Source organism: Gorilla gorilla, chromosome 18 (genome assembly GCF_029281585.2).
Source record: "Gorilla gorilla gorilla isolate KB3781 chromosome 18, NHGRI_mGorGor1-v2.1_pri, whole genome shotgun sequence".
In the NCBI taxonomy this organism is placed as follows: domain Eukaryota; kingdom Metazoa; phylum Chordata; class Mammalia; order Primates; family Hominidae; genus Gorilla; species Gorilla gorilla.
Window position 1 is genome coordinate 24,541,467 of NC_073242.2, and position 27,407 is coordinate 24,568,873.

The 27,407-nt window shown below is 45.4% G+C and overlaps 1 protein-coding gene across 12 annotated transcripts in view; it reads left to right on the forward strand.

The window, feature by feature from the left end:
* The window catches only part of SLC5A11 (solute carrier family 5 member 11), a 68,176-nt gene extending 41,549 nt beyond the window's left edge, over window positions 1-26,627 (forward strand). For 5 of the 12 annotated variants that reach the window (XM_019012866.4, XM_031003034.3, XM_055365531.2 and 2 more), the window contains 8 exons: window positions 5,850-6,055; window positions 12,934-13,069; window positions 21,565-21,672; window positions 21,933-22,083; window positions 22,872-23,040; window positions 23,792-24,007; window positions 25,213-25,384; window positions 26,228-26,627. In XM_019012866.4, the coding sequence (XP_018868411.1) occupies window positions 5,850-6,055; window positions 12,934-13,069; window positions 21,565-21,672; window positions 21,933-22,083; window positions 22,872-23,040; window positions 23,792-24,007; window positions 25,213-25,384; window positions 26,228-26,433 (1,364 nt within the window). In that variant the 3' untranslated portion in view covers window positions 26,434-26,627. The remainder of the gene's footprint in view (window positions 1-5,849; window positions 6,056-12,933; window positions 13,070-21,564; window positions 21,673-21,932; window positions 22,084-22,871; window positions 23,041-23,791; window positions 24,008-25,212; window positions 25,385-26,227) is intronic. The other 7 variants (XM_031003036.3, XM_031003035.3, XM_031003037.3 and 4 more) reach the window with 2 other exon arrangements.
* Window positions 26,628-27,407: the final 780 nt, after the last annotated feature.

Genomic DNA, 27,407 nt, shown 5'->3' on the forward strand with positions numbered 1-27,407 from the left:
TCAAGCAATCACCTGCCTCGGCCTCCCAAAGTGCTGAAATTACAGGCGTGAGCCACTGCATCCAGCCCAGAAGCTTTAAACTCTAGCACTAGCCCACACCTAGACTTTAGCATTTCATTTCAAAATATTCGCCCAATTCTTCGTACCAGCTTGTATGGTGATCCTGTCTTTGTTTTGCTGCCAATGGTCATGTCTCTTTGGAGGCTCCTGTGTTTTCTGAGATCTCAGGCCAGTTGGTTGCTCTATGGCCTCAGCTCTCTGATAGGTTCAGGGGAAGTTATTTTGTAGATTAGCCAACTTCTTATTATTGTTAAGGAGGGGGGGGAACACTACTCTTCACAGGTTTCTATCTTTTAGAGGTAAGCCACTCATTAAGCCTTAAAGACTACAACAAAGGCTGAGTGTGGTGGCTCACACCTGTAATCCCAGCACTTTGGGAGGCCAAAGCAAGAGGATCGCTTGAGCTCAGGAGTTTGAGACCAGCCTGAACAACATAGTGAGACTGTCTCTACAAAAAATAAACGTAAACTTACCCAGGTTTGGTGGCATGTGCCCGTAGTCCCAGCTACCTGACAGGCTGAGGTGGGAGGATGGCTTGAGCCTAGCAGGTTGAGTCTGCAGTGAGCCGAGATTGTGCCACTGCACTCCGGCCTGGTCTCGCTTTGAGACAGAGCGAGACCCTGTCTCAAAAAAAAAAAAAAAAAAAAAAAGGCTGTGAAAACTAATATAGAAAACACAGAAAAGCGAAAGGGATCAAAATCCTGAAAGATGGCAGAATATAGTGCTGAAAATTATATATTTTAGGACTCAGAAGAAAATATCAAGAGAGTGCCATGCTTGGAATCCTGAACTCTATGAAACATGTATGAAAGATAGAAGTAGAGGACAAACTGAGGTGAAGGGAGAATAGAAGCGGATAAAAAGGAAAAAGATTACAGAAGATTACAATACATTTTCTAAAATTTTCTAAAAAAATTAGCAGAATTAAACTCCCCACAGGTGGATGTAAAGAGCAGAACAAACGCTAAAGAAAATCAAACCCAGGATGAAAACAAATAGGAGTTCTTTTTTTTTTTTTTTTTTTTGAGATGAAGTCTCGCTCTGTCACCCAGGCTGGAGTGCAGTGGCATGATCTTGGCTCACTGCAACCTCCACCTCCCGGGTTCAAGCGATTCTCCTGCCTCAGCCTCCCAAGTAGCTGGGACTACAGACACACGCCACCATGCCCAGCTAATTTTTGTATTTTTAGTAGGGATGGGGTTTCACCATGTTCGCCAGGATGGTCTCCATCTCTTGACCTCATCTTCTGCCCGCCTTGGCCTCCCAAAGTGCTGGGATTATAGGCATGAGCCACCACGCCCGGCTGAAAACAAACAGGAGTTCTAATAAAATGCAGAGAAAAGGGATAAATAATAAAATTATAAAAGAAAAGATGACAAATACAGAAGATAGAGAGCAGAGATATACCATTTGAGAAATGTTTATTCTTTTTCTTTTTTTCTGTTTTTGCTTTTTAAGAAATGTTTATTCTTAGAAAAAAGGTCAGAAAAAAATGGAACAAAGTAAATAATTAAAGTAATCACAAAAGAAAACTTTTCTTAGAAGGAGGATGACATATCTAGCTAGGTGTAAAGGGTTTGCTGTGTCTTAGGCAAAATTGATGAACAAGATCTCCAGGTAGAAGAAGCATTATGAAAAAAATGTGAAGTATAAGAATAATTTTTAAATACTAAAGAATACAGACAGAGAGGTGGGAAGATCATTTGAGGCCAGTAGCTTGAGACCAGCCTGGACAACAAAGCAAGACCTCACTCTATGAAAAATGGAAAATTAGCTGGGTGTGGTGGTGCACACCTGTGGTCTCAGGTGGGGACTGGAGGATCAGGGAGGTTAAGGAGGTTGAGGCAGGATCACTTGAGCTCAGGCGCTCGAGGCTGCAGTGAGCTATGATTGCACCACTGCACTCCAGCCTGGGTGACAGAGTGAGACTCTATATAAGAAAAAAAGAATCCAGACAGAAAAAATGTAGTGAGCTAAAAATAATAAACAAACTGGTCTCATTCCCCTCCTTCATAACAATAAAATGCCAAAAGACAGTGGAGCAAGGGCTACAGATGTGTTTTATGGGAAAAGTTGTATCCTAAGTAAGGATCAGATACCAGCCAAGTTCTCTGTTTGCCAGGGCTGCAGAAGTATTCTGAACTATGCAAGGACTTAGTAAAGGGAGGACCTATGTGCCTGTCTTGAAGGTACAAGACAGAAACAAAACAAAATCGAGAGTTGGTATTATGACTCAAGAGAAAATGGTAGTAAATAATGATCCAGTTAAAATCATTACAGATCTGAAAAATTGTGTGGTCAAGGCAAATGTTACATAAAGAATATAACAATTTAATAAAAATTGGATCTAAAACCCCCTATTTTACTAACAAAAACTTTAAAATGTTGGGAGAGATAGTATGCTAGATTTCCCATCAAATAGGAAGAAAAACATCATGAAAAAGAAATACTGAACTCCAAGCAGACACTCATATAAATCTCACCCTTTATGTAGGAAATATGTGTGCGTATAAGTTTTTTTTTCCTAAAAGAGAATAACAAGAAATCACAACCAAAGGGAAAGAATAAAAGAGAATGCAAAGTAATAGTAAAAATATCAGTTATTACAATACAAGTAAATGGAATAAAATTCCCTATTGAAAGACAAGGCTTCTTATAAGCAGTTACAATCTGTGTGGCTGTTTGTTCTGTTTTTCTTTTCCTTCGCTATATATTATTTATTTCCTCAACAAAACTCAAGATTTATATTTTGGGTTAAGAAAATGTAACTTGATATAATTTGCAAGTGGCACATATAAAACAAAGTATAACATAAGGCAAAAAGCAATAAACGGGGGATAAGTAATTTTATATTGAAAATAGAAAATTCATAATAAAGATATAACCTTTGCTTATTAAATAACATTGCAACAAGATACACAAAGCAGAAGTTGTTATAGGTTGACAGAAACCAAAACAGTACTAAAATAGTTTAACAGAACAAGAACATAATAAGGATTTAGAAGATATAAATTCTACAAATGAATAAGCATTCTCCTATCATGAATGTATCTTTTTCCAGCATTCATGGAATCACCTGCAAAAATTAATCATTGAAAAAAATTTTTTACAAAAATATGTATAAAAACGTTGTTCAGATTATATTATCTTACTCATATAAACCCCAAAAATTAAACTCATTAGGAAAAGTGTAAATTTTTAAAAAATCTAGTTACTTAGAAATTTAATAACCATCTTCTAAATAGTGCCTGGGTCACAAAGGAAATAAAAGCTGCAATTACAGACTGCAGAAAAAAATGAGAACATTACATTTCATACTTAATACAGTCAAAGCTGTACCTCTATAAAAACATTTATATTCATAAATATGAAAGCCCAATTTAGTGATTTAGAAAAAAGAAGACGACATTATGGGTTACTCCAGTTACTCCAATATCTATTTCTATTTTTTTTTTTTTTGAGATGGACTCTTGCTCTGTCACCAAGCTAGAGTACAGTGGCACAATCTCAGCTCACTGCAACCTCCACCTCTTGGGTTCAAGCGATTCTCCTGCCTCAGCCTCCCAAGTAGCTGGGACTACAGGCTCACGCCACCACATCCAGCTTATTTTTGTATTTTTAGTAGAGATGGGGTTTCACCATGTTGGCCAGGCTGGTCTCAAACTCCTGACCTCAGGCGATCTGCCCACTTCGGCCTCCCAAAGTGCTGGGATTACAGGCGTGAGCCACTGCACCTGGCCTTTTTTTTTTTTTTTTTCCCGAGACGGAGTCTGGCTCTGTTGCCCAGGCTGGCATGCAGTGGTGTGATCTCAGCTCACTGCAACCTCCACCTCCCGGGTTCAAGCGATTCTCCTGCCTCAGCCTCCCGAGTAACTGGGACTACAGGCATGCATCACCATGCCTGGTTAATTTTTCTATTTTTAGTAGAGACAGGGTTTCCCCATGTGGGCCAGGCTGGTCTTGAATTCCTGACCTAAGGTGATGCACCCACGTTGGCCTCCCAAAGTGCTGGGATTACAGGCGTGAGCCACCTGGCCCGGCCCAATATCTATTTCTTTGAAAAGAACCATAAAATGCAGCTGCAAATCAAACAAAGAAAAAAAGAGAAAACAGCATAATTAGGAATGAGAAAAGAAACAAAATATAAGCCATATGCGGTGGCTCACGCCTGTAATCCTAGAACTTTGGGAGGCTGAGGCAGGAGAATTGCTTGAGCCTAGGAGTTCGAGACCAGCCTGGGCAACATAGTGAGATCTATCTCTACAAAAAACTTTAAAAGTCACTGGATGTGGTGGTACATGCCTGTAGTCTTAACTACTCTGGAGGTTGAGGCAGAAGGATAGCTTGAGCCCAGGAGTTCAAGGTTACAGTGAGCCATGATTGTAGCACTACACTCCAGCCTGGGTGACAGAGTGAGACCCTGTCTCTAAGAATAAAACAAAACAACAAAACCTGAAACCATTATTAGACCTACTACAAGGTCTTACAATTTTTTTTTTTTTTTGAGACGGAGTCTCGCTGTGTCACGCAGGCTGGAATGCAGTGGCGCAATCTCGCCTCAATGCAACCTCTACCTCCAGGAGACATTCTCCTGCCTCAACCTCCTGAGCAGCTGGGATTACAGGCACCCACCACCACGCCTGGCTAATTTTTGTATTTTTAGTAGAGACAGGGTTTCACCATGTGGGCCAGGTTGGTCTCGAACTCCTGACCTCAGGCGATTCGCCCACCTCGGCCTCCCAAAGTGCTGGTATTACAGGTGTGAGCCACTGTGCCTGGACAGTCTTACAATTTAATGGACCAAATAAATAAATTACTATGTCACATTTTTAATATTTTGATGGTTCAATATATTTGATTTCTTTGCAATCCTATGTATTTTTGCATTATTTAGAAGTATTATTCTGAGAAGCAATTGTAGGAGCGAAGGGAAGACTGGAAATCTCACTGGAAAATCAACCCACAAGAGGCAGATTAATAGAAGAAATGGCATACTAATTTATTAGCACACACAAGGGAGAATTACAGAGGGATTTCTCAATATCCTAATGTCATACAGATGTTTCTATACCGCACTTCTTAAGGAAAAAGGAGATGGACAAGTGTAGATGATTTTAGGGAGGTAGTAAATTATTTTTAGGAGAATTCAATGGGCTTAAATAACATACAATGGCATGGGACAATGGCCAGGAGTATCACTTGAGGTCAGGAGTTCGAGACCAGCCTGGCCAACATGGTGAAACCCCATCTCACTAAAAGTACAAAAATTGGCCAGGCATGGTGGCACATGCCTGTAATCCCAGCTTCTCAGGAGGCTGAGGCAGGAGAATCGTTTGAACCTGGGAGGTGGAGATGGCAGTGAGCCGAGATCATGCTACTACACTCCAGCCTTGGTGACAGAGCAAGACTTCATATCAAAAAAAAAAAAAAAAAAAAAAAGAAGGAAGGAAAGAAAGGAAGGAAGAAAGAAAGAAAGAAAAAAGAAACTTGGATAGATACATTCATTACTTTGTGACGGAGGTTTCATGGGTGAATACTGATGTCAAACACCAACTTTTACATTTTAAATATTTGTAATTTATGGTTAGGTCAATTATAGTCCAATAAAACTCTAATATTATTTTTTTTAAGTTAAAAAGAAGTGGGGAGGAGGTTAAGAACCCTTAAGGGGATTAACATTTTTTGGTGGCTCTGGTCCTACTAGAATTTCACCAGTCTCCAGCCATCTCCTCATCACTTGCCATGGACCAATCTGAGTTCCCGGAAAATAGGCTTCCTCTGAATTCTAGGTTTCGCCGCGGTTGGTGGGATGGAAGGCCTGAAGGAGAAGTACTTCTTGGCCCTGGCTAGCAACCGGAGTGAGAACAGCAGCTGCGGGCTGCCCCGGGAAGATGCCTTCCATATTTTCCGAGATCCGCTGACATCTGATCTCCCGTGGCCGGGGGTCCTATTTGGAATGTCCATCCCATCCCTCTGGTACTGGTGCACGGATCAGGTACAGGACAGTGGCCTGAGCAAGCTTTTTCCTTCTCTTTGCTTCTTTCCTTAGGGTGGCTGAAGTCGGTGCTTTTTTCTTCCTCCATCTCTTCTCTCATTTGCGTTTTCCCTGCTTCCTTGACTACTTCCTCCTTTCCATTGCTCTACATGCTATTTTATTTCTTGCTCTTGTGAATGTGAATGACAAATCCAAAGCTGCTGATATTTGCAAAGGGGAAAACTCAACACACTCTGCTTTTTTTTTTTTTCTCTGAGACAGGGTCTCACTCTATCACCCAGGCTGGAAGGCAGAGGCACGATCATAGCTCACGGCAGCCTTCATCTCCTGGGCTCAAGAGATCCTCCCATGTCAGCCTCCTGAGTAGCTGGGACTACAGGCACATGCCACCATGCTCAGCTATTTATTATTATTATTTTTTTTTTAGTAGAGATGCAGGTCTCACTACACTGACCAGACTGCTCTCAGACTCCTGAGTTCAAGTGATCCTCCCGCCTCAGCCTCCCAAAGTGCTGGGATTATAGGTGTGATCCACTGCAGCTGGCCTAATACACTTTGCTTAATGTCTGGGAATATCCAGTAAGCAAAGGAGATGATACCTTTTAAATGGGGGTAAAACTCCTATTGGACATCATTTGTTCAACAAATACACACTGGGTGTCCTCTACGTACCAGGCACTCTTCTGGGCACTTAAAATCAGGAGCTAATAAATCAAACAAAGCTCTCTGCCCTTGTGGAGCTTCCCTTCTTCTAATGGGAGTAGACGGAGATAATAAGTAAATTATGTGAGATGTTAAAATTTGATAAATATCATTTTAAAAAGTAGAGTGAGGTCAAGGAGATTGAGAGTGTGGGAGTGCAATTTAAAATGAGGTGACAGGTGGCTCACACACTTTAGGATGCTGAGGCAGGAGGCTCACTTGAACCCAGGAGTTTGAGACCAACCTGGGCAACATAGTGAGACCATCTCTAAAAAAAAAAGTAAAAATTAGCCAGGCACGGTGGTGTGCAGCTGGAGTCCCAGCTACTTGGGAGGCTGAGGTGGGAGGATTGCTGGAACCCAGGAGGTCAAAGCTGCAGTGAGTTGAGATTGTACCACTGCACTTCAGCCTGGGCAACAGGCTTGAGACAGTAAGATCCTGTCTCAAATAATGTAGGGTGCTGAGGGGAGGTATCATTCAGAAGTGACCTTTGACCAAAGACTTTGTAGAAGAGTGAGAGCTTCCTGTGATTTTTGGAGGAAGAGTTTGCAGCAGAAGGAACACCCAGAGCGAGGCAGATACGTAACTGGTGTGAAAAAAGAAAGGAAAAAATCAGAAAGCAGATCCATGTGTACGAGAAGTCCTTTTGTGTTAAAAAAAAAAAAAAAGGAGAATAGAATCAATATTTGCATTTGCTTATATGTCCATAAACTCTGGATGGATGTATACAAAACTAAGAAGAGTGGATACCTGTGGGCAGGGAGGCAGGGCGGGTGGGAAGGATAAATGAGAGCCTATTTACTGCCTGTTATATTTTCTCGGGTTTTAAACTGAGTGAATATATCATGTGTTCAAATATTATATTTCTGGTACATGAAACATCAGAGATCAGTGTACCACTTGGGGAGTTATACTGCATAGTGAGGGCTGATGACAGTTTAATTAAAGCAATAATCATGGCATTGGACATTGATTGGATGCAGGAGACTTCAGAGAATGAAACCCAGGTCTCATCCATAGGCCAGCCCTCCTTTGAGCGGAGAGCTAAGGACCAAGGCAGTGATGAGAGCAATGCACATGTACTGCCTCTTTAAGAGAGAGACCCCCTTCTCCTCCTTAGCAAATCTCAGGTAGGAGAGACCTTGAGAAGCAGGACTGATCCAGGCTAACATCATGGGCTTTAAATTTAACAGACCCGGCTGGGTGCCGTGGCTCATGCCTGTAATCCCAACACTTTGAGAGGTCAAGGCGGGTGGATCACCTGAAGTCAGGAGTTTGAGATCAGCCTGGCCAACATGGCAAAACCCTGTCTCTACTAAAAATACAAAAAAAAAAAAAAAGCCAGGTGTGGTGGTGGGCACCTGTAATCCCAGCTACTCAGGAGGCTGAGGCAAGAGAATCACTTGAACCCGGGAGGTGGAGTTTGCAGTGAGCCGAGATCATGCCATTGCACTCCAGCCTGGGCAGCAAAGTGAGACTCCATCTCAAAAAATTAATTAATTAATTAATTAATTATGCCAGGCACAGTGACTCATGCCTGTAATTCCAGCCTGGGCAACAGCAACACTCTGTCTCAAAAACAAACAAAACGAAACAAAAAAAGACAGTTGACCCATTCTGCCACCGGGAAAAAGCCATTTGTAAAAACCAGCCAGAGACAATTTCACCTGCCCAGGTATTCCCCCAAGACCATCTTCCTCCTTCCTTTATTGAACCAATGTTTACTGTTTTCAGGTTTCTGAACTTCTTTTTTATTATTTTTATTTTTTATTATTATTATTAGTTTTGAGACAGAGTCTCGCTCTGTTGCCCAGGCTGGAGTAAAGTAGTGCAATCTCGGCTCACTGCAACCTCTGCCTCCTGGGTTCCAGCAATTCTCATGCCTCAGCCTCCTGAGTAGCTGGGACTATAGGCGTGCACCACTATGCCCAGCTAATTTTTGGTATTTTTTGTAGAGATAGGGTTTCGCTATGTTGGCCAGGCTAGTCTTGAACTCCTGACCTCAAGTGATCCACCCACCTCGGCCTCCCAAACTGCTGGGATTACAGGCGTGAGCTACTGCACCCAGCCAGATTTCTGAACTTCTGACCTACAGCTCTCTGATCCAGTTTCCACTATCTAATCCTACTCTCATCTATTTCTATTTCGTTGACCTGTTGGAACTTCTTTCTCTGGTTTCATCTAACAATAGCAGTGATGATGACAATGCCAATAATCACAACTGCTCTCTTTGCTAAAGAGCTGCTAGACACCTGAAAAGCAACCACAGTTATCATCCCCATTTTACACATGAGAGAGCTGAGCCTGGAAAGGTTAAGGAACTCGTCCAAACTCACAAAGAGCTGGTGGGGGGATTCACACCTAAGTCCGTCTGCACTTTAAATCGCTCCGTTCACTCATTGCACCACACCTATTGGATGCTCTCAATTCTGGGAACCCACCCTCAGCTGCATTTCTGTGCAGATGCCTGCTCCCTGGTCACCGTGCTCCATCATGACAGCTCTCCCTCCTCCTTTCCCACCCCAAGGAAGGGAAAATTTATACATGATTAATGTGCAAAAAGCAAGGAAAGATAAGGTGGCTGGATGACAGATGCCATAACAGATGGCTGACATAGCTAATCATGGCCCCTCCTCCCCACATATTCAGGTTGCATTTTCATTACTCTTAGCTCACTTTTTCCCCTGCAACTGAGATGTTACTTACTAAGAACCACTTGGCCGGGCACAGTGGCTCACGCCTGTAATCCCAGCACTTTGGGAGGCTGAGGCGGGCGGATCACGAGGTCAGGAGATCAAGACCATCCTGGCTAACACGGTGAAACCCCGTCTCTACTAAAAATACAAAAAATTAATTGGGCATGGTGGTGGGCACCTGTAGTCCCAGCTACCTGGGAGGCTGAGGCAGGAGTATAGCTGAACCCGGGAGGCGGAGCTTGCAGTGAACCCAGATCGCGCCACTGCACTCCAGCCTGGGTGACAGAGCGAGACTCCGTCCCCCAAAAAAACAAACAAACAAACAAAAAGGAACCACTTGGCTGGGCACAGTGGCTCACACCTGTAATCCCCGCACTTTGGGAGGCTGAGAGAAGATGATTGCTGGAGCCCAGGGATTTGAAACCAGTGGGTAACATAGCAAGACCTCATCTCTACAAAAAAATTTAAAAAATATTAATAGCTGGGTGTGGTGGTGTATGCCTGTGGTCCCAGCTACTTGGGATGCTGAGGTGGGAGGATCACTTTAGCTCTGGAGTTCAAGGCTGCAGTCAGCCATGATTGCACCACTGCACTCCAATCTGGGTGATAGAGTGAGATCCTGCCTCAGAAAAAAAAAAGAAAAAGAAAAGAAAAAGAACCATCTGACTACTCTCCCTTTTAGGATCCGATGGTTACAGAAAACAGACCGGGCTGGGTGTGGCAGCTCATGCCTGTAATCCCAGCAAGTTAGGAGGCTGAGGTGGGTGGATCACTTAAGGTCAGGAGTTTGAGACCAGCCTGGCCAACATGGTGAAACCCCATCTCTACTAAAAATACAAAAATTAGCCGGGCATGGTGGCAGGATCCTGTAATCCCAGCTACTTGGGAGGCTGAGGCAGGAGAATTGCTTGAACCCAGGAGGTGGAGGCTGCAGTGAGCAGAGATCCCAGCACCGTACTCCAACCTGGATGACAAAGCAAGACTCCATCTCAAAAAAGAAAGGAAAAGAAAAGAAAAAAAAGTAGGAAAGGAGAGGAGAGGAAAGAAGAAAGGAGAGGACAGGAGGGGGAGGGGAAGGGAGGGAAGGGAAAAGGAGGGGAGGGGAGGGGAAGGTGGGGGAGGGAAGGGACCCCTCAGTTGGACAGCCAGCTTGTGACCGGAGCTTTTTTGAATTCTGACCGGCTGAATGTGTTGTGTCCAATGGGCATGAGTACCTGTCCTTGAAACGTGTCCACCAAGCCCGGTTTGTGTCACTGCTAATGCAGTTAGGTCATTAACAAAAACTGCATATTTCACACTGTCCGTGAGCATATTGATGCCTTCGGGCAACTGTCTCTGACAAGGTTCAGTCCCATGGATTCTGCAGATGAAATACCGCCCAAGGTGACATCTCTCTCCCCATCAAAATGTGCTGTGAAATCTAAAATAATTATTGGGGCTGTGGTGTGGGGTTTGCAGCAAGTCTTAACCTCACTACACTCTTCTCATTAAGGGTTCTTTGATGATTTAGTGAGGACTCGTTTAGTTGTTTATGTGGAAAAAATTGTTTAAGGATAAAAAGGCTCTTTTTTTTTTTTTTCTGGGCGTGGTGGCTCACGCCTATAATCGCAGCACTTTGGGAGGCTGAGGCAGGAGGGTTGTTTGACGTCAGGAGTTGGAGACCAGCCTGGGCAACATAGTGAGAGTCTGTCTCTACAAAAAATAAAAATAAACATAAAATGTAGCCAAGTGTGGTGACATTGCTACTTAGGAGGCTGAGGCAGAAGAATTGCTTGAGGCCAGGGGTTCAAGACCAGCCTCCTCAATATAGCAATATAGCAAGACCCCATCTCTAAATAAAAATTTTAAAAATTAGCTTGACATGGTTGTTCATGCCTGTTGTCTCAGCTACTTGAAAGACTGAGGCAGGAGGATCATTTGAGCCCAGGACTTTGGGGCTACAGTAAGCTATGATCACATCATTGCATTTCAGCCTGGGCAACAGAGTGAGACCCCATCTCTTAAAAAAAAAAGGCATTTTTAAAAATTTACATGACAGGGAGTCCAGAGGTGGCTAATGGCAATGGAAGCAACTAATATTTATGAAGCAGTTACTATGTGTCATATTCTAAGTATTCTAAGTACTTTCACTTCTCTAATTGTCAAAACTGGGCTGGTACTATGCTCATTTCATAGATGAGGAATCAGAGGCCAAGAGAGGTGAAGTTGCTTGCCCAAGGTCAGATAGGCGGGAAGTGGGGAGGTAGTATTTGAACCCAGACTGCCTGCCTCTGATACTACATCATCACACATTGCCTTTCTCTCCATTTCCTGGTTTTCTTTCCTCTGTGATGACTTAGTTTCAAAGAGGCCTTCCCATATCATGGCAGAGATGCAGCCAGCAGCTCTACACTACCTTCACAGTTAGGAATTGCAAAGGAGGCACCAGGAGTTAGACAACCTCTTTCCTTTTTTTTTTTTTCTTTTTTTTTTTTTTGAGACAGAGTCTCACTCTGTCACCCAGGCTGAAGTGCAGTGGTGCGATCTTGGCTCACTGCAACCTCCACCTCCCGGGTTCAAGTGATTCTTCTGTCTCAGCCTCCCAAGTAGCTGGGATTACAAGTGTGCGCCAGTGCACCCAGCTAATTTTTGTATTTTTTTATAGAGATAGAGTTTCACCATGTTGGCCAGGCTGGTCTTGAACTCCTGGGCCCAAGCAGTCCTCCTGCTTCGGCCTCCCAAAGTGCTGGGATTACAAGCGTGAGCCATTGCACCCAGCCTCCTTTGCCTTTTTAAGGAAGAAGTTCCATGGAGAGCTGTGGTTGGATTGCCTTGGGGACATGCTTTTCCTTCATGGATCATAGTAGCCAGAGAGGTGAAATAATTCTGTGGAGGACTCTAATTGGCAAGGCATAACCCCTGGATAAAAGAGTAAGGAGGGAATGGGGTGGGTGTCTTAACTACCTGAATTAGACCACATGGACTGAGCATAGGAAAGAGATGTTTCTTCAAACAGAAGCTTGGCAAACCAAGATCCTAAGTCTCCTACAACTACCAAGAGGCTACACACCCCGTTTGCCTTAAGAGAAAGCCTTTTAATACAGTCTGTTCTCACGCTGCTGATAAAGACATACCTGAGACTGAGTAATTTATAAAGAGGTTGAATGGACTCACAGTTCCACATGGCTGGGGAGGCCTCACAATCATGGCAGAAGGCAAAGAGGAGCAAGTCACGTCTTACATGGATGGCAGCAGGCAAAGAGAGAATGAGAGCCAAGTGAAAGGGGTTTCCCCTTATAAAACCATCAGATCTTGTGAGACATATTCACTACCATGAGAACAGTATGGAGGAAACTGCCCCCATGATTCAGTTATCTCCCACTGACTCCCTCCCACAACACGTGGGAATTATGGGAGCTACAATTCAAGATAAGATTTGGGTGGGGACACAACCAAACTATATCAGCATTCCCAGTTTCCAACCCCCTTGATCTTTTCCAGGTGATTGTCCAGCGGACTCTGGCTGCCAAGAACCTGTCCCATGCCAAAGGAGGTGCTCTGATGGCTGCATACCTGAAGGTGCTGCCCCTCTTCATAATGGTGTTCCCTGGGATGGTCAGCCGCATCCTCTTCCCAGGTGAGAACATAGCTGGGGGAAGAGGTCATTGGTATGTGAGTCTCAGACCATGTGAATTATTCTAAACATATTATTAGAAGCCTCAAGAGAAGGTGACTACAGTCCTTTCTCTCTTTTTCTAAGACAGAGTCTCATTCTGTCATTCAGGTTGGAGTGCAGTGGTGTGGTCATAGCTCACTATAACCTTGAACTACTGGGCTTGAGCAATCCTCCCACCTCAGCCTCCTGAGTGGCTGGGGCTACAGGTATGCACCATGATGCCTGGCTAATTTTTTGAAAAAATAGAGATGCAGTCTTGCTATGTTGCCCAGGCTGGTCTTGAACTCCTGGCCTCAAGCTGTCCTCCTGCCTTGGCCTCTCAAAGTGCTGAGATTGCAGGTGTGAGCCAACATGCCCAGTCCTTTTTTTTTCTTGCATTTTTTTTTTTGAGACAGAGTCTTGCACTGTCGCCCAGGCTGGAGTGCAGTGGCACAATCTTGGCTCACTGCAAGCTCTGCCTCCTGGGTTCACGCCATTCTCCTGCCTCAGCCTCCTGAGTAGCTGGGACTACAGGTGCCCGTCACCATGCCCAGCTAATTTTTTGCACTTTTAGTAGAGACGGGGTTTCACCATGTTAGCCAGGATGGTCTCGATCTCCTGACCTCGTGATCCGCCCACCTTGGCCTCCCAAAGTGCTGGGATTACAGGCTTGAGCCACCATGCCCGGCCTTTTTTGCACTTTTTAAAAGACAGGGTCTCACTTTGTCACCTAGGCTGGAGTACAGTGACATGATCATAGCTCACTGCAGCCTCAGACTTCTGGGCTGAAGGGATCCTTTCGCCTCAGCCTCCCAAGTAGCTGAGACTACAGGCATGCACTACCACACCTGGCTATTTTTTAAAAGTTTTTGTAAAGACAGGGTCTCACTATGTTACCCAGGCTGATCTCAAACTCCTGGCCTCAAGCGATCCTCCTGCCTTGACCTCCCTAAATTCTGGGATTACAGGCATGAGCCACCATGCCTGGCTATAGAGTCCTTTCCTAGTGATGAGACTGAGGCATCTCTATCTAGGCATCTAGTGACTCTATGCTGTTTCTCAACATTGGTTCAATGGGCAAGTCCTTTAGGTATCCCAGGCCAAATTGAGTGGAGACTCAACTGGGATCTTGCCTCAACTATATTTTTTTGAAACCAACTAGGCTAAGGTCTTGTGGTTCCAGAGCAGTTCTCTGAAGTCTCATGTGAAAGTTTGTCCCTTACTTTAGTGTTTGAGCTCAGTGGTTGGGTTGGGTAACTTTGGCCCAGTGAAATTCTTTTTGGATTTTTTTTTTTTTGACGGAGTCTCACTCTGTTGCCAGGCTGGAGTGCAGTGGCACAATCTCAGCTCACTGCAACCTCTGCCTCTTGGGTTCAAGTGATTCTCATGCCTCAGCCTCCCAAGTAGCTGGGACTACAGGCATGCACCACCACGCCTGGCTAATTTTTGTATTTTTAGTAGAGATGGGGTTTAACCATGTTGGCCAGGATGGTCTCGATCTCTTGACCTTGTGATCCTCCCACCTTGGCCTCCCAAAGTGTTGGGATTACAGGCATGAGCCACCACAGCTGGCCTGCGGTACTTTTTCTTTTTTTTAGGTGGGTCTCACTCTGTCACCCAGGCTGGAGTGCAGTGGCATGATTATAGCTCACTGCAGCCTGGAGCTCTCAGGCTCAAGCAATTCTCCCACCTCAGTCTCCTTAGTAGCTGGACTACGGGTGCCCACCACCATGCCCAGCTGATTTTTATAATTTTTGTAGCTATGGGGGTCTCACTGTGTTGCCCAGGCTAGTCTTGAACTCCTGGGCTCAAGCAGTTCACCCACTTCAGCCTCCCAAAGTGCTGGGATTACGGTGTGAGCCATTGTGCCCAGCCGGGTGTACTTTTCTTAACAAATCTCATGGGATATCGAGGCCTCTAGAGTATTTGCCTTAGTTTTTTTCTTAATGTGGTAAGGGAATAGGTTTATACCATGGGGATAAATGATACCGAGGAGGGGCAATGTCACCAGAAGACACTGTGGTGTCAGAAACTGGTGATCTACACAGAAGAAAGCTCCTCTCTTTTCCCCTGAAACAGTGAGCTTTCCAGTGTACTCACCAAGGATGTTATTAACTAAAGGGGATGGAAAGCAGAAAGTTTCCTCCCCTGTGCCTTATCCTACATAATGTTACACAGAAGCTAAGAAAGGGTAGGATGAAGTGGTTTGTAGTTGGCTCAGAAGCTTAGTCAAAATAATTTAGGACCCTTAAGAAGCAGGAGAAAACAGATGGGGAAGGCAAATGGGGGCACTGTCCATGGTGCTAGACCTTGAACCCTTGTGTTCCTCCAGCCCTGGTGGGATGAGGAACCCACAAATAGTCCCTAGTCCTGCTTCCAGGAAAGGGCAAAAGCCTTGGGAAGATCCAGAGGGAGTTAAGAACTGGGATCTGGGTTTTGCGGTGATTTGGAAAATATACAGCTGTTCAGCAAGTCTTGACATAGAAACACAGAAATAGCTTCAGGCCAGGCGCAGTGGCTCACGCCTGTGATCCCAGCACTTTGGCAGGCTGAGGCAGGAGGATCTCTTGAGGCCAGGAGTTCAAGACCATCGTGGGTAACGATACCAGACCCCCTCTCTACCAAAAACAATTTTTAAATTAGCCAGGTGTGGTGGTGCCCACCTATGGTTCCAGCTACTTGGGAAACTGAGGCAGGAGAATTGCTTGAGCCCAGGAGGTTGTGGCTGCAGTGAGCTATTATTACACCACTGCATTCCAGCCTGGACAACATAGCAAGACCCTATCTCTAAAAAAAAAAAAGAAAGAAAAGAATATGGCTTCAAACAACCACATTCATTGTGCACTTGCTAAGGGTCAGTCCCTATGAAAAGAGTTTCAGAGTGGAGTGTGGTTATGAATATGGATTCTGATCTGGAAGGCCCAGGCCTGAATTTGCTCTGCCGCTTATGAGGTGTTTGAACTTGCATAAGCCATTTAATGTCTCTTTGCTTCTGTTTCCTCACTTGTAAAATGGGGGTAATATTTTACAAGGCTTAAAGCAGCTCCTGGCACACAGTAAGTTCTATCCAAGTGTTTACTATTATTATTTTATACATGTATTACCTCATTTCATCCTCAAAACAACCTTATATGGTAGGTACTATTATTCTTTTCATCTTACAGATGAGGAAATTGAAGCTTAGAGAAATTAATTCATTTGGCCAGGAGCAATGGCTCACACCTATAATCCCAGAACTTTGGGAGGCCAAGGCAGGCAGATCGCTTGAGCTCAGCAGTTTGAGACCAGCCTGGGCAACGTGATGAAACTTTATATCTACAAAAAATACAAAAATTAGCCAGGCATGGTGGCATGTGCTTATAGTCCCAGCTACTTGGGAGGCTGAGGTGGGAGGATCGCTTGAGCCTGGGAGGTTGAGGCTGCAGTGAGCCATGATCAGTGCACTCCAGCCTGGGTGACAAAGTGAGACCTTGTTTAAAAAAATCATTCATTCACTCATTTATTTATTCTTCCATGAATTCAACAAATATTTTGAGAGCCAATTATCTTCCAAGCGTTATTCTAGAAGACTCTGGGGGCCCATAAGTGAACAAGACTACAGGATCCTTGCTGTAGAGGGACTTGCATCCTAGTGGTGGAGGACAAAGACAGAAATAAGTAAATAAATAAGGCCAGGTGCAGTGGCTCACACCTGTAATCCCAGCTCTTTGGGAGTCCAAGGCAGGAAGATCGCTTGAGCCCAGGAGTTTGAGACCAGCCTGGGCAACATGGCAAGATCCCATCTCTAGAAAAAAAAATACACACACACACACACACACACACACACACACACGCATATATAGTAGTCCCAGCTACTCAGGAGGCTGAAGTGGGAGAATCACTTGAGCCTGGGAGGTCGAGGCTGCAGTGAGCTGTGTTCGAGCCACTGCATTCCAGACTGGGTGACAAAGTGAGACTGTGTCTCAAAAAAGAGTAAAAACATAAATAATTTTTGACTGTGCTAAATGCCAGGAGGAGGATGCACAAGGAGATATCAAAAAGAATGTCAGATCAGAGCTACTTCTGACAAGGTTTCCCGGGAAGTCCTTTCTGAGGAGGCAACAGTTGACCCGTGCAATGGTTTGGAAGTACATCATAGAGCCAATCAGATTAATAATGGATTGAATGTAAAGGTTAAGGGGGAAAAAAAAAAGGAATCCAGGATCACTCCTAAGCTAAGTGACTTTCTGGGAGTTACTGAGCTAGTGCCAGATGAGCCAGGATTTGAACCCAGATGTAGCTGACTCTAAAACTTGACTCTTGCTTATGCAAATTATGTCTGAAGACCTGGGTTGATATATGGAAGATCAATAACAAGACCTTGACCATCTGTCTTAACAACCAATCAGCCAATCAAGTCTTTTTTTTTTTTTTTTTTTTTTTTTTTGAGACGCAGTTTTGCTCATGTTGCCCAGGCTGGAGTGCAATGGTGCGATCTCCACTCACTGCAACCTCTGCCTCCTGGGTTCAAGCGATTCTCCTGCCTCAGCCTCCTGGGATTACAGGCATGCGCCACCAACCCCGGTTAATTTCATATTTTTAGTAGAGATGGGGTTTCTCCATGTTGGTCAGGCTGGTCTCAAACTCTTGACCTCAGGTGATCTGCCCATCTCGGCCTCCCAAAGTGTCGGAATTACAGGCGTGGGCCACCGTGTCCAGCCAACAGTCATTATTAAATGAGACATAACACCATGTTCCATGAACCTAGCACTTCGTAATGTAGCAGATGAGTCTCATACTCATGGAAAAATAACATAAACTATATATTGAAATACTCTATCATATGGTGCAAGCAAGAGGTGCAAAATAAATTTTAGAGAGTAAGGTGAATTAGAGACAGTGAAGTGGGCATTGTGTATTTGAAGTCTCTCTCCCTTCTCTGGAGGCCCAGACCAGTGCTTTTCAAAGTGTGGTCCCCAGCCCAGCAGTGGCTCCTGGGAACTTGTTAGAAGCGCAAACTTTCAGTCCCGATTCAAAACCTTCTGAATCAGAATCCCTGGAGGGACATCTGTTTTTTTTTTCTCTTATTATTTTTAACTAATTATTTTAATACAAATTGTACATACTTATAAGGTACAGTGTGATATTTTGATACATTATACAATGTGTAATGACCACATCAGTGTAATTAGCTTATCTATCACCTCAAATATTTATCATTTCTTTGCATTGGGGGCAATCAAAATTCACTCTCGACTATCTGAAAATGTACAATAAATTGTTGTGAATTATAGTCACCCTATAGTGCTATAGAACACTACACATTATTCCTCCTGTCTAGCTGTATTTTTCTATCCATTAACCAACCTTTGGCTACCCTCCTCCCCACTACCCTTCCCAGCCTCTAGAAACCACTATCCTACTGTCTACTTCCATGAGCTCAACTTTTCAAGCTTCCACATATGAGTGAGAGTATGCAGTATTTATCTTTCTGTGCCTGGCTTATTTCACTTAACATAATATTCTCCAAGTTCATCCACATTGCCATGAATGAACATGAAAAAGAATTTCATTCTTTTTTATGGCTAAATAGTAGTCCACTCTGTATATGTACCACATTTTCTTTACCCATTCATCTGTTGACAGACACTGAGGTTGATTCCATATGTTGGCTATTGTGAAGAGTGTTGCGATAAATGGGGTGCAGGTATCCATTTGCTATATTGATTCCAATTGCTTTGGATCTGTATTAGTCCATTTTCACACTGCTATAAAGATATTACCTGAGACTGGGTAATTTATAAAGGAAAGAGGTTTAATTGATTCACAGTTCCACATGGTTGGAGAGGCCTCAGGAAACTTACAGTCATGGTGGAAGGCGAAGGGGAAGCAAGGACCTTCTTCACATGGTGGCAGGAGAGAGAAGTCCAAGCTCAGAAAATGCCAGACGTTTATAAAACCATCAGATCTCATGAGAACTCACTCACTATCATGAGTACACAAGGGGGAACCGCCCCCATGATCCGATCACCTCCCTCCCTCGACATGGGGGGATTACAGTTCCCTCCCTTGACATGTGGAGATTACAATTGGAGATGAGATTTGGGTGGGGACACAGAGCCAAGCCATATCAGGATATATGCCCAGTAGCAAAATTGCTGGATCATATGGTAGTTCTATTTTCAGTTTTTTGAGGAACCTCCATAGTTTTCCATACTAGCTGTAGTAATTTACATCTCCACCAACAATGTATAGGAGTTTCCCCTTCTTCACATCTTCACCAGCATTTATTATGTTTTGTCTTTTTGATGATCCCCATTCTAACTAGGGTGAGATGATAACTCATGAGGTTTTGATTTGCATTTCCTTGATGATTAGTGATGTTAAGCATTTTTTCCTATGTCTGTACCAGCCACCTATTTTTTTAACAAGTCCACTAGAAGGTTGAGAACCCCAGGTCTAAAGGGCCAGTTTCAGGGCCAAGCACTCGGCCTCCCTATTTGCACTTCTCTCTCCACCACGGCTCCACCGGCTCCCTCCTAAATCTTCAACTGAGTCCACAGCTGCCTAAAAGTATTTTCTGATCCTGAGTTCTTGTGAGCCTGGAAAAAAACCCTCTTCTGCTAAGTCCATCTGAGAAATGGCACATATTTTTATTTTTTCATTAAACTTTAAGTTCTGGGATACATGTGCAGAACGTGCAGGTTTGTGACATAGGTATACATGTGCCATGGTGGTTTGCTGCACCGATCAACCTGTCATCTAGGTTTTAAGCTCCACGTGCATTAGGTATTTGTCCTAATGCTCTCCCTCCCCTTGCCCTCCACCCCCCGACAGGCCCCAGTGTGTGATGTTCCCCTCCTTGTGTCCATGTGTTCTCATTGTTCAACTCCGACTTATGAGTGAGAACATGTGGTGTTTGGTTTTCTGTTCCTGTGTTAGTTTGCTGGGAATGATGGTTTCCAGCTTCATCCATGAGAAATGGCACATATTTTTAAATAAACTATATGGAAATTAAGAGAGAAGCAAAACAACCCTCAAAACACAATCCCAGCACTTTGGGAAGCCAAGGCGGGAGGAACACTTGAGGCCAGGAGGTCGAGACCAGCCTGGGCAACATGATGGAACCCCGTCTCTACTAAAAATACCAAAAAAAAAAAAAAACAACAAAAAAACCTGGGTGTGGTGGCACGCTTATAATACCAGCTACAGGCTAGGAGGCTTAGGCAGGAGACTCGCTTGAACCTGGAAGAGGAAGTTGCAGTGAGCCGAGATTGTGCCACTGCACTCCAGTCTGGGCAACAGAGTGAGACTCCATCTCAAGAAAAAATAAAAATAAAAAAAAAATTAATTAATTAAAAAAAAGAAAAAGAAATTAGCTGGGTGTGATGGTACATGCCTGTAATTCCAGCTACTCGGGAGGCTGGAGCCTGGGAGGCTAGGGTTGCAGTGAGCCAAGATGGCACCACTGAACTCCAGCCTGGGCGACAGAGCAAGACCCCATCTCAAAAACACATGCACACACACACACACACAGAGTTTAGAAATGCAGTATTTACAAAGCCAATCGTCTCTACCTGAGCTTTGAAATAAACTAAGGGTTTGCCTCCTGGCCATACTTACTAGCAATATAATCTGGAGAAACTAACCTCTGGGCCTCAGTTTATCTGTCTTTGAAATAGGGATAATAACAGTATCTTCCCCATAGAGTTGTGAAAATTAAATGAGGTGTATGTACAAAGCTTACTGCAGCTCCTGAGTCATAGAAAACCTTCAGTTAATGTTGGGTTTGTGGAAGAAGGTTTTGTGCTATGTTTGGATTTAACTGGGCTAGAGGCATCTTATTTCAGGCATCAGAAGGTGTGAAGCATTCTGACAAGAGAATCTACTCCATATAGGAAATGATTCATTAACCAGGACAGGTGAGCAGATGTTACTGAACAGTGAGTTAATGATCATGGGCGGATCACTTGAGGTCAGGAGTTCGAGACCAGCCTGGCCAATATGGCAAAACCCCATCTCTACTAAAAATACAAAAATTAGCCAGGCATGGTGGTGGGTGCCTGTAATCCCAGCTTCTCGGGAGGCTGAGGCAAGAGAATCACTTGAACCTGAGAAGCAGAGGTTGCAGTGAGCTGAGATTGTGCCACTGCCCTCCAGCCTGGGCGACAGAGCAAGAGGCTCCATCTCAAAAAAAAAAAAGACATTATTGTAAGACTGGCCACTTGGTGTCCCAGCTTCATCTGGGTTATGATAACAATAGCTGAAGTTTTTCCAGCACTTCCTATAAAGTCATGTTATTATCCTAGTTTTACAAATAGGGCAACTCGTCTCAGAAAGCGTAAGTAACAAGGTCACAGCTTATAAAGTCTAGACTCTCTTTTATTTCATTGAGCTATAAACTTCCATATGATAAGCCTGTGTCCGGCCCCATGTTGCCTGGGCCTGGGGCTCTGGGGGCCTGACTGCTCACCTCTGGGCCTGTGTTTCCTTCGTAGATCAAGTGGCCTGTGCAGATCCAGAGATCTGCCAGAAGATCTGCAGCAACCCCTCAGGCTGTTCGGACATCGCATATCCCAAACTCGTGCTGGAACTCCTGCCCACAGGTAATGTCCCTTCACTCCTGAATCAAGTCCCCTGGAGCACCCAGAAAGGAGATCACCAGATGGGCTCTGATCCAAGGCAGGGTCAAGAAAGGAGGGCTGGTGGGGGAGGAAGAATCTGGGCTCCCCAAGAAAGGCTACATCCTGCAGGAAGCTCTGCCCCGCCGTCCTCCCTGAGGTTCTGCCTCCTCCAGTTGAGCCCACTGGGATCGGCTGCTTTGGCAGAAAAGGACCGAGGCCCATGACCTCCCTTCCGCCCCCAGGGCTCCGTGGGCTGATGATGGCTGTGATGGTGGCGGCTCTCATGTCCTCCCTCACCTCCATCTTTAACAGTGCCAGCACCATCTTCACCATGGACCTCTGGAATCACCTCCGGCCGCGGGCATCTGAGAAGGAGCTCATGATTGTGGGCAGGTAAGTCCCCACTGGGTGGGGCTGGGGCAGGGGGAAGAGAGAGCTGAGCCCACCCAGAGGCAAAGTCCAGGTTCAGCCAGCAACCTATCCAGGCTGAAGAGCATTAGGACTCCACGTGCAAGACATTCATTCATTCAGGAGATGCTGAACGAGCACCTACTGTGTACCAGGCACAGGGCACATAACCATGAAAGGGCTCAGTTCTTGCCTTCATGGAGCTAGGGAAGGAGGAGAATAAGCAAATAATTTTAACCCAGCTGGGCGAGATGGCTCACACCTGTAATCACAGTACTTTGGGAGGCCGAGGCCGGTGGATCAGTTGAGGTCAGGTGTTCAAGACCAGGCTGGCCAACATGGTGAAACCTCATCTCTACTAAAAATACAAAAATTAGCTGTGGTGGCGTGTGCCTGTAATCCCAGCTACTCAGGAGGCTGAGGCAGGAGAATCATTTGAACCCAGGAGGCGGAGGTTGCAGTGAGCCAAGATGGCGCACTGCACTCCCGCCTGGGTGACAGAGTGAGACTCTGTCTCCAAAAAAAAATTAAAATAATAAAATAAAATAAGCTGGGAGTGTTGGCATGTGTCTGTAATCCCACCTATTCGGGAGGCTGAGGCAGGAGGATCACTTGAGCCCAGGAGTTGGAGGCTGCAGTGAGCTATGCTCTCACCACTGCACCCTGGCCTTGGCAACAGAACAAGACCCTATTAGAAGAGACAGAGAGAGGGAAAGAGGAGTAAATGTTCAGGGAAGATGATGCTAATTTGTGCCTCTCGCCGCCGGCACCAGGGTGTTTGTGCTGCTGCTGGTCCTGGTCTCCATTCTCTGGATCCCTGTGGTCCAGGCCAGCCAGGGCGGCCAGCTCTTCATCTATATCCAGTCCATCAGCTCCTACCTGCAGCCGCCTGTGGCGGTGGTCTTCATCATGGGATGTTTCTGGAAGAGGACCAATGAAAAGGTAGCTCTGGATGGCTCCCACTATGCCAGAACCAAGTGCTGCCCCTTGAGGACTGGGATAGGATGGGAGGGGAGGGTGTTGGAGGGAGACACAGGCTGGAATTGGGTGTTGAGAGGGAGGGTGAGTTCTATGGTGGAAGATACAGGGAGGGTGTTTATCTGACCTTTGCAAAAAAGCAATGAGAGGGCTGCTGCGATGGCTCACACCTGTAATCCCAGCACTTTGGGAGGCCGAGGTGGGCGGATCACTTGAGGTCAGGAGTTCGAGACCAGCCTGGCCAACATGGTGAAAGCCCATCATTACTCAAAATACAAAAATTAGCCAGGTGTGGTGGTGGGCGCCTGTAATCCCAGCTACTCAGATGCTGAGGCAGGAGAATCACTGGAACCTGGGGGGCAGAGGTTGCAGTGAGCTGAGACAACGCCACTGCACTCCAGCCTGGGCGACAGAATGAGACTGTCTCAAAAAAAAAAAAAAAAAAAAAAAAAAGCAATGAGGTTCTCATGAAAAGTATCTTGATGCATTTTTTGTTATTGAACAGGGAAGCTAAATTAAGAGGGAGTTAGTAAACTATTAGTAATCAATTCATTATAAAAAGATAAATGGTTAAGTATTGCAGAACCTTTCCAAATTGCTGACCCGTGCTTGCAGTGACCACCACAAGAAAGACAAGTCCTGGAGATGGCTTCTTGAGGTTCCTGGAGGCCAGAGCCCTTGGCGTCTCTAAGACGATCTTGCTCTGATTTTGCAGGGTGCCTTCTGGGGCCTGATCTCGGGCCTGCTCCTGGGCTTGGTTAGGCTGGTCCTGGACTTTATTTATGTGCAGCCTCGATGCGACCAGCCAGATGAGCGCCCGGTCCTGGTGAAGAGCATTCACTACCTCTACTTCTCCATGATCCTGTCCACGGTCACCCTCATCACTGTCTCCACCGTGAGCTGGTTCACAGAGCCACCCTCCAAGGAGATGGTACATTTGGGCTGATGGCTAGATCCGTTGAGACTTTTTGCTGGAAGTGACAGAAAACTGAGTCAAACTGACTTAAGCGAAGGAGACTGATTGTCCAAAAAGCTGAAAAGTCCAGGGTTGAGGTTCAGGGGCAGGATGATTCGGGACTCTGAAAAGGTCATCAGGATCCATCTGCACTTCTGCTTCAATTCTTAGGTCCCATATGGAGCTCAGTACCTTCTAGAGATACATCCTCTTTTACTGTCATTAAGTAAACATAAGGCTGGGGTGCGGCAGCTCATGCCTGTAATCCCAGCACTTCGGGAAGCTGAGATGGGAGGATCACTTGAGGCCAGGAGTTTGAGACCAGCCTGGGCAATACAGTGAGATCCCGTCTCTTAAAAAAATGAAAAAATTAGCAGGGCGTGATGGCTCATGCCTGTAATCTCAGTTACTAGAGAGGCTGAGGTGGGAGGATTGCCAGAGCCCAGGAGTTTTGAAGGTGCAGTGAGCTATGACCATGCCACTGCACTTCCAGCCTTGGTGACAGAGCAAGACCCTGTCTCACAAAAAAAAAAAAAAAAAAAAAAGAAAAGAAAAGAAAAAATTAGCAGGGCGTGATGGCTCATGCCTGTAATCCCAGCTGCTAGGGAGGCTGAGGCAGGAGGATTGCTTCAGCCCAGGAGTTTAAGGCTGCAGTGAGCTATGACCATGCCACTGCACTCCCACCTGGGTGACAGAACAAGAGCCTGTCTTTAAAAAAAAAAAAAAAAGTAAAAATAAGCATAAATATTTCTGTCCCAGAATTTCTAGAGAATTTCTAGATTTCCATTGATGGAGTCAGCTCAGGACACATGCTCATCTGTGAACCAATTCAATCCCTGTGGCCAGAGAAACGGATGAGCTGAAATGACCAATTCTGGGGTCCTGCAATACTCTAGGGTGAGGGTTAAGCTCTGAGGATTAGAATGAGGGATAATCACATCCCAGCAACAGGAGGATGGGGTTTATCGGAGAAAGACGTGGGAATGAGCAGGGGAATTGTGCGCTGATGTTGAAGAGCGCAGGGACATGATGCTTGTTGGAGGATGGGGTGGGAGGGTGGGGCTGGGAGCAGATTCAGACACAAAGGCTGAGTGTGGGGTTGGGTGGGGAGTGTGAGAAAAGGATGGACAACCCCGGCCCCACCTCCACCACAAATCTCATCATTCATCCCTGCTCCTTAGGTCAGCCACCTGACCTGGTTTACTCGTCATGACCCCGTGGTCCAGAAGGAACAAGCGCCACCAGCAGCTCCCTTGTCTCTTACCCTCTCTCAGAACGGGATGCCAGAGGCCAGCAGCAGCAGCAGCGTCCAGTTCGAGATGGTTCAAGAAAACACGTCTAAAACCCACAGCTGTGAGTAGCCTCTCTCCTCAGTTACAGCAAGAAGCAGTACGTGTTAAGGGGACTGATTTTTTTTTTTTTTCCTATCAAATCACAAGCCAGGAAAGTGGGCAGACTTGGAGTTTTAGCACCCTCTGGCTCCAGTGTCTGATCTGTCCCCACGCTCCGGCCATGGGAAAGGAGTTTTTAGTAACTTTCAGCAAGCTTCCTACGGGCACTAACAGCAAACAAACACTTGTTGAGTGCCTACGGAGACACGGTTGGTTCATTTCATCCTTATTCTCTGCACATGGGTAGGCAGGAACACGACTTGCCTTCTCTCAGTTAGTGCTTCTAAACTGGCGGCTTGCAGACATATTTTGGCTTAGCCCACCTACAGTTTCAACGAAATGTGAGTTAACATTTAAAAATTGAGAGATTTTGGCCGGACGCCATGGCTCAAGCCTGTAATCCCAGCACTTTGGGAGGCCGAGGTGGGTGCATCACTTGAAATCAGGAGTTCAAGACCATCCTGGCCAACATGGTGAAATCCTGTCTCTACTAAAAATATAAAAATTAGCCGGGCATGGTAGCACATGCCTATAGTCCCAGCTACTTGGGAGGCTGAGGCAGGAGAATCGCTTGAACCTGGGAGGTGGAGGTTGCAGTGAGCCGAGATCATGCCACTGCACTCCAGCCTGGACGACAGAGTGAGACTCTGTCTCAAAAAAAAAAGGGAGATTTCAGTCGGGCATGGTGGATGGTGGTTCACGCCTGTAATCCCAGCACTTGAACACATCTGGTGAGTGTCCCCATCTCACCTCTCTGGGAGATACAGACCACCTCTACGGTCTTCCTTTGCTGGGTTCTTTCTAGGTGACATGACCCCAAAGCAGTCCAAAGTGGTGAAGGCCATCCTGTGGCTCTGTGGAATACAGGAGAAGGGCAAGGAAGAGCTCCCGGCCAGAGCAGAAGCCATCATAGTTTCCCTGGAAGAAAACCCCTTGGTGAAGACCCTCCTGGACGTCAACCTCATTTTCTGCGTGAGCTGCGCCATCTTTATCTGGGGCTATTTTGCTTAGTGTGGGGTGAACCCAGGGGTCCAAACTCTGTTTCTCTTCAGTGCTCCATTTTTTTAATGAAAGAAAAAATAATAAAGCTTTTGTTTACCACAAGGCTTCCAAGTGTTTATAGACCATTTTCAACATGACACTTAGCTCTTTTCTTTTTTCTTTTTTTGAGACAGTGTCTCGCTCTGTCACCCAGGCTGGAGTGCAGTGGCATGGTCATAGCTCACTGCAACCTCAAACTCCTGGGCTCAAGTGATCCTCCCTCCTCAGCCTCACAAGTTTCTAGGACTACAGGCACACACTACCATGCCTGGCTAATTTTTCCTTTTTTTTAAGAGATGTGGTCTATGTTGCCCAGGCTGGTCCTGAACTCCTGGCCTCAAGTGATCCCCCCACCTCAGCCTCCCAAAGTACTAGGATTACAGGCATGAGCCACCATGCCCAGCCTCTTTTCTTCTTGAAAATAATGAAGGTTAGAAGATGGAAAGAGGAGAGACATGTAAAAGCTTCCTTTTGCAAAAGACTAGTTATTCATTCTTATCCATTGTGCAACATCAATACCCAAATTCAAAGGGATAAAGAAGCAAAGGGACTTACAGGACCTCCCAGGCTGACAGCAGCCACATCTCCAGGGTTGGGTATTTAGCATTTGAACTTGCCCAGCTCACCTTCACAGTGCAAAGAATGGGACCTGCATTCTATCTCTTGCCTTCCACTGTGGCTGGCTTTGGGTGAAGGTCCCCAAGTTTTCTCACTGTGATACTTTCTCCTAGATATTTCTTGGAAATAGACCCGAGTTGGTACTCTGAAATCTTGTGCTGTAAGAAAATCAGGGAATTGTGTGCACTTCTCAAGTTCTGGCTTAGACTCTCGTTTTTGAGACAGGGTCTCACTCTGTCACCCAGGCTGGAGTGTAGTGGCACCCTGAGAGCTCACTGCAGTCTTGACTTCCTGGGCTCATGTGATCCTCCCACCTCAGCCTCCTG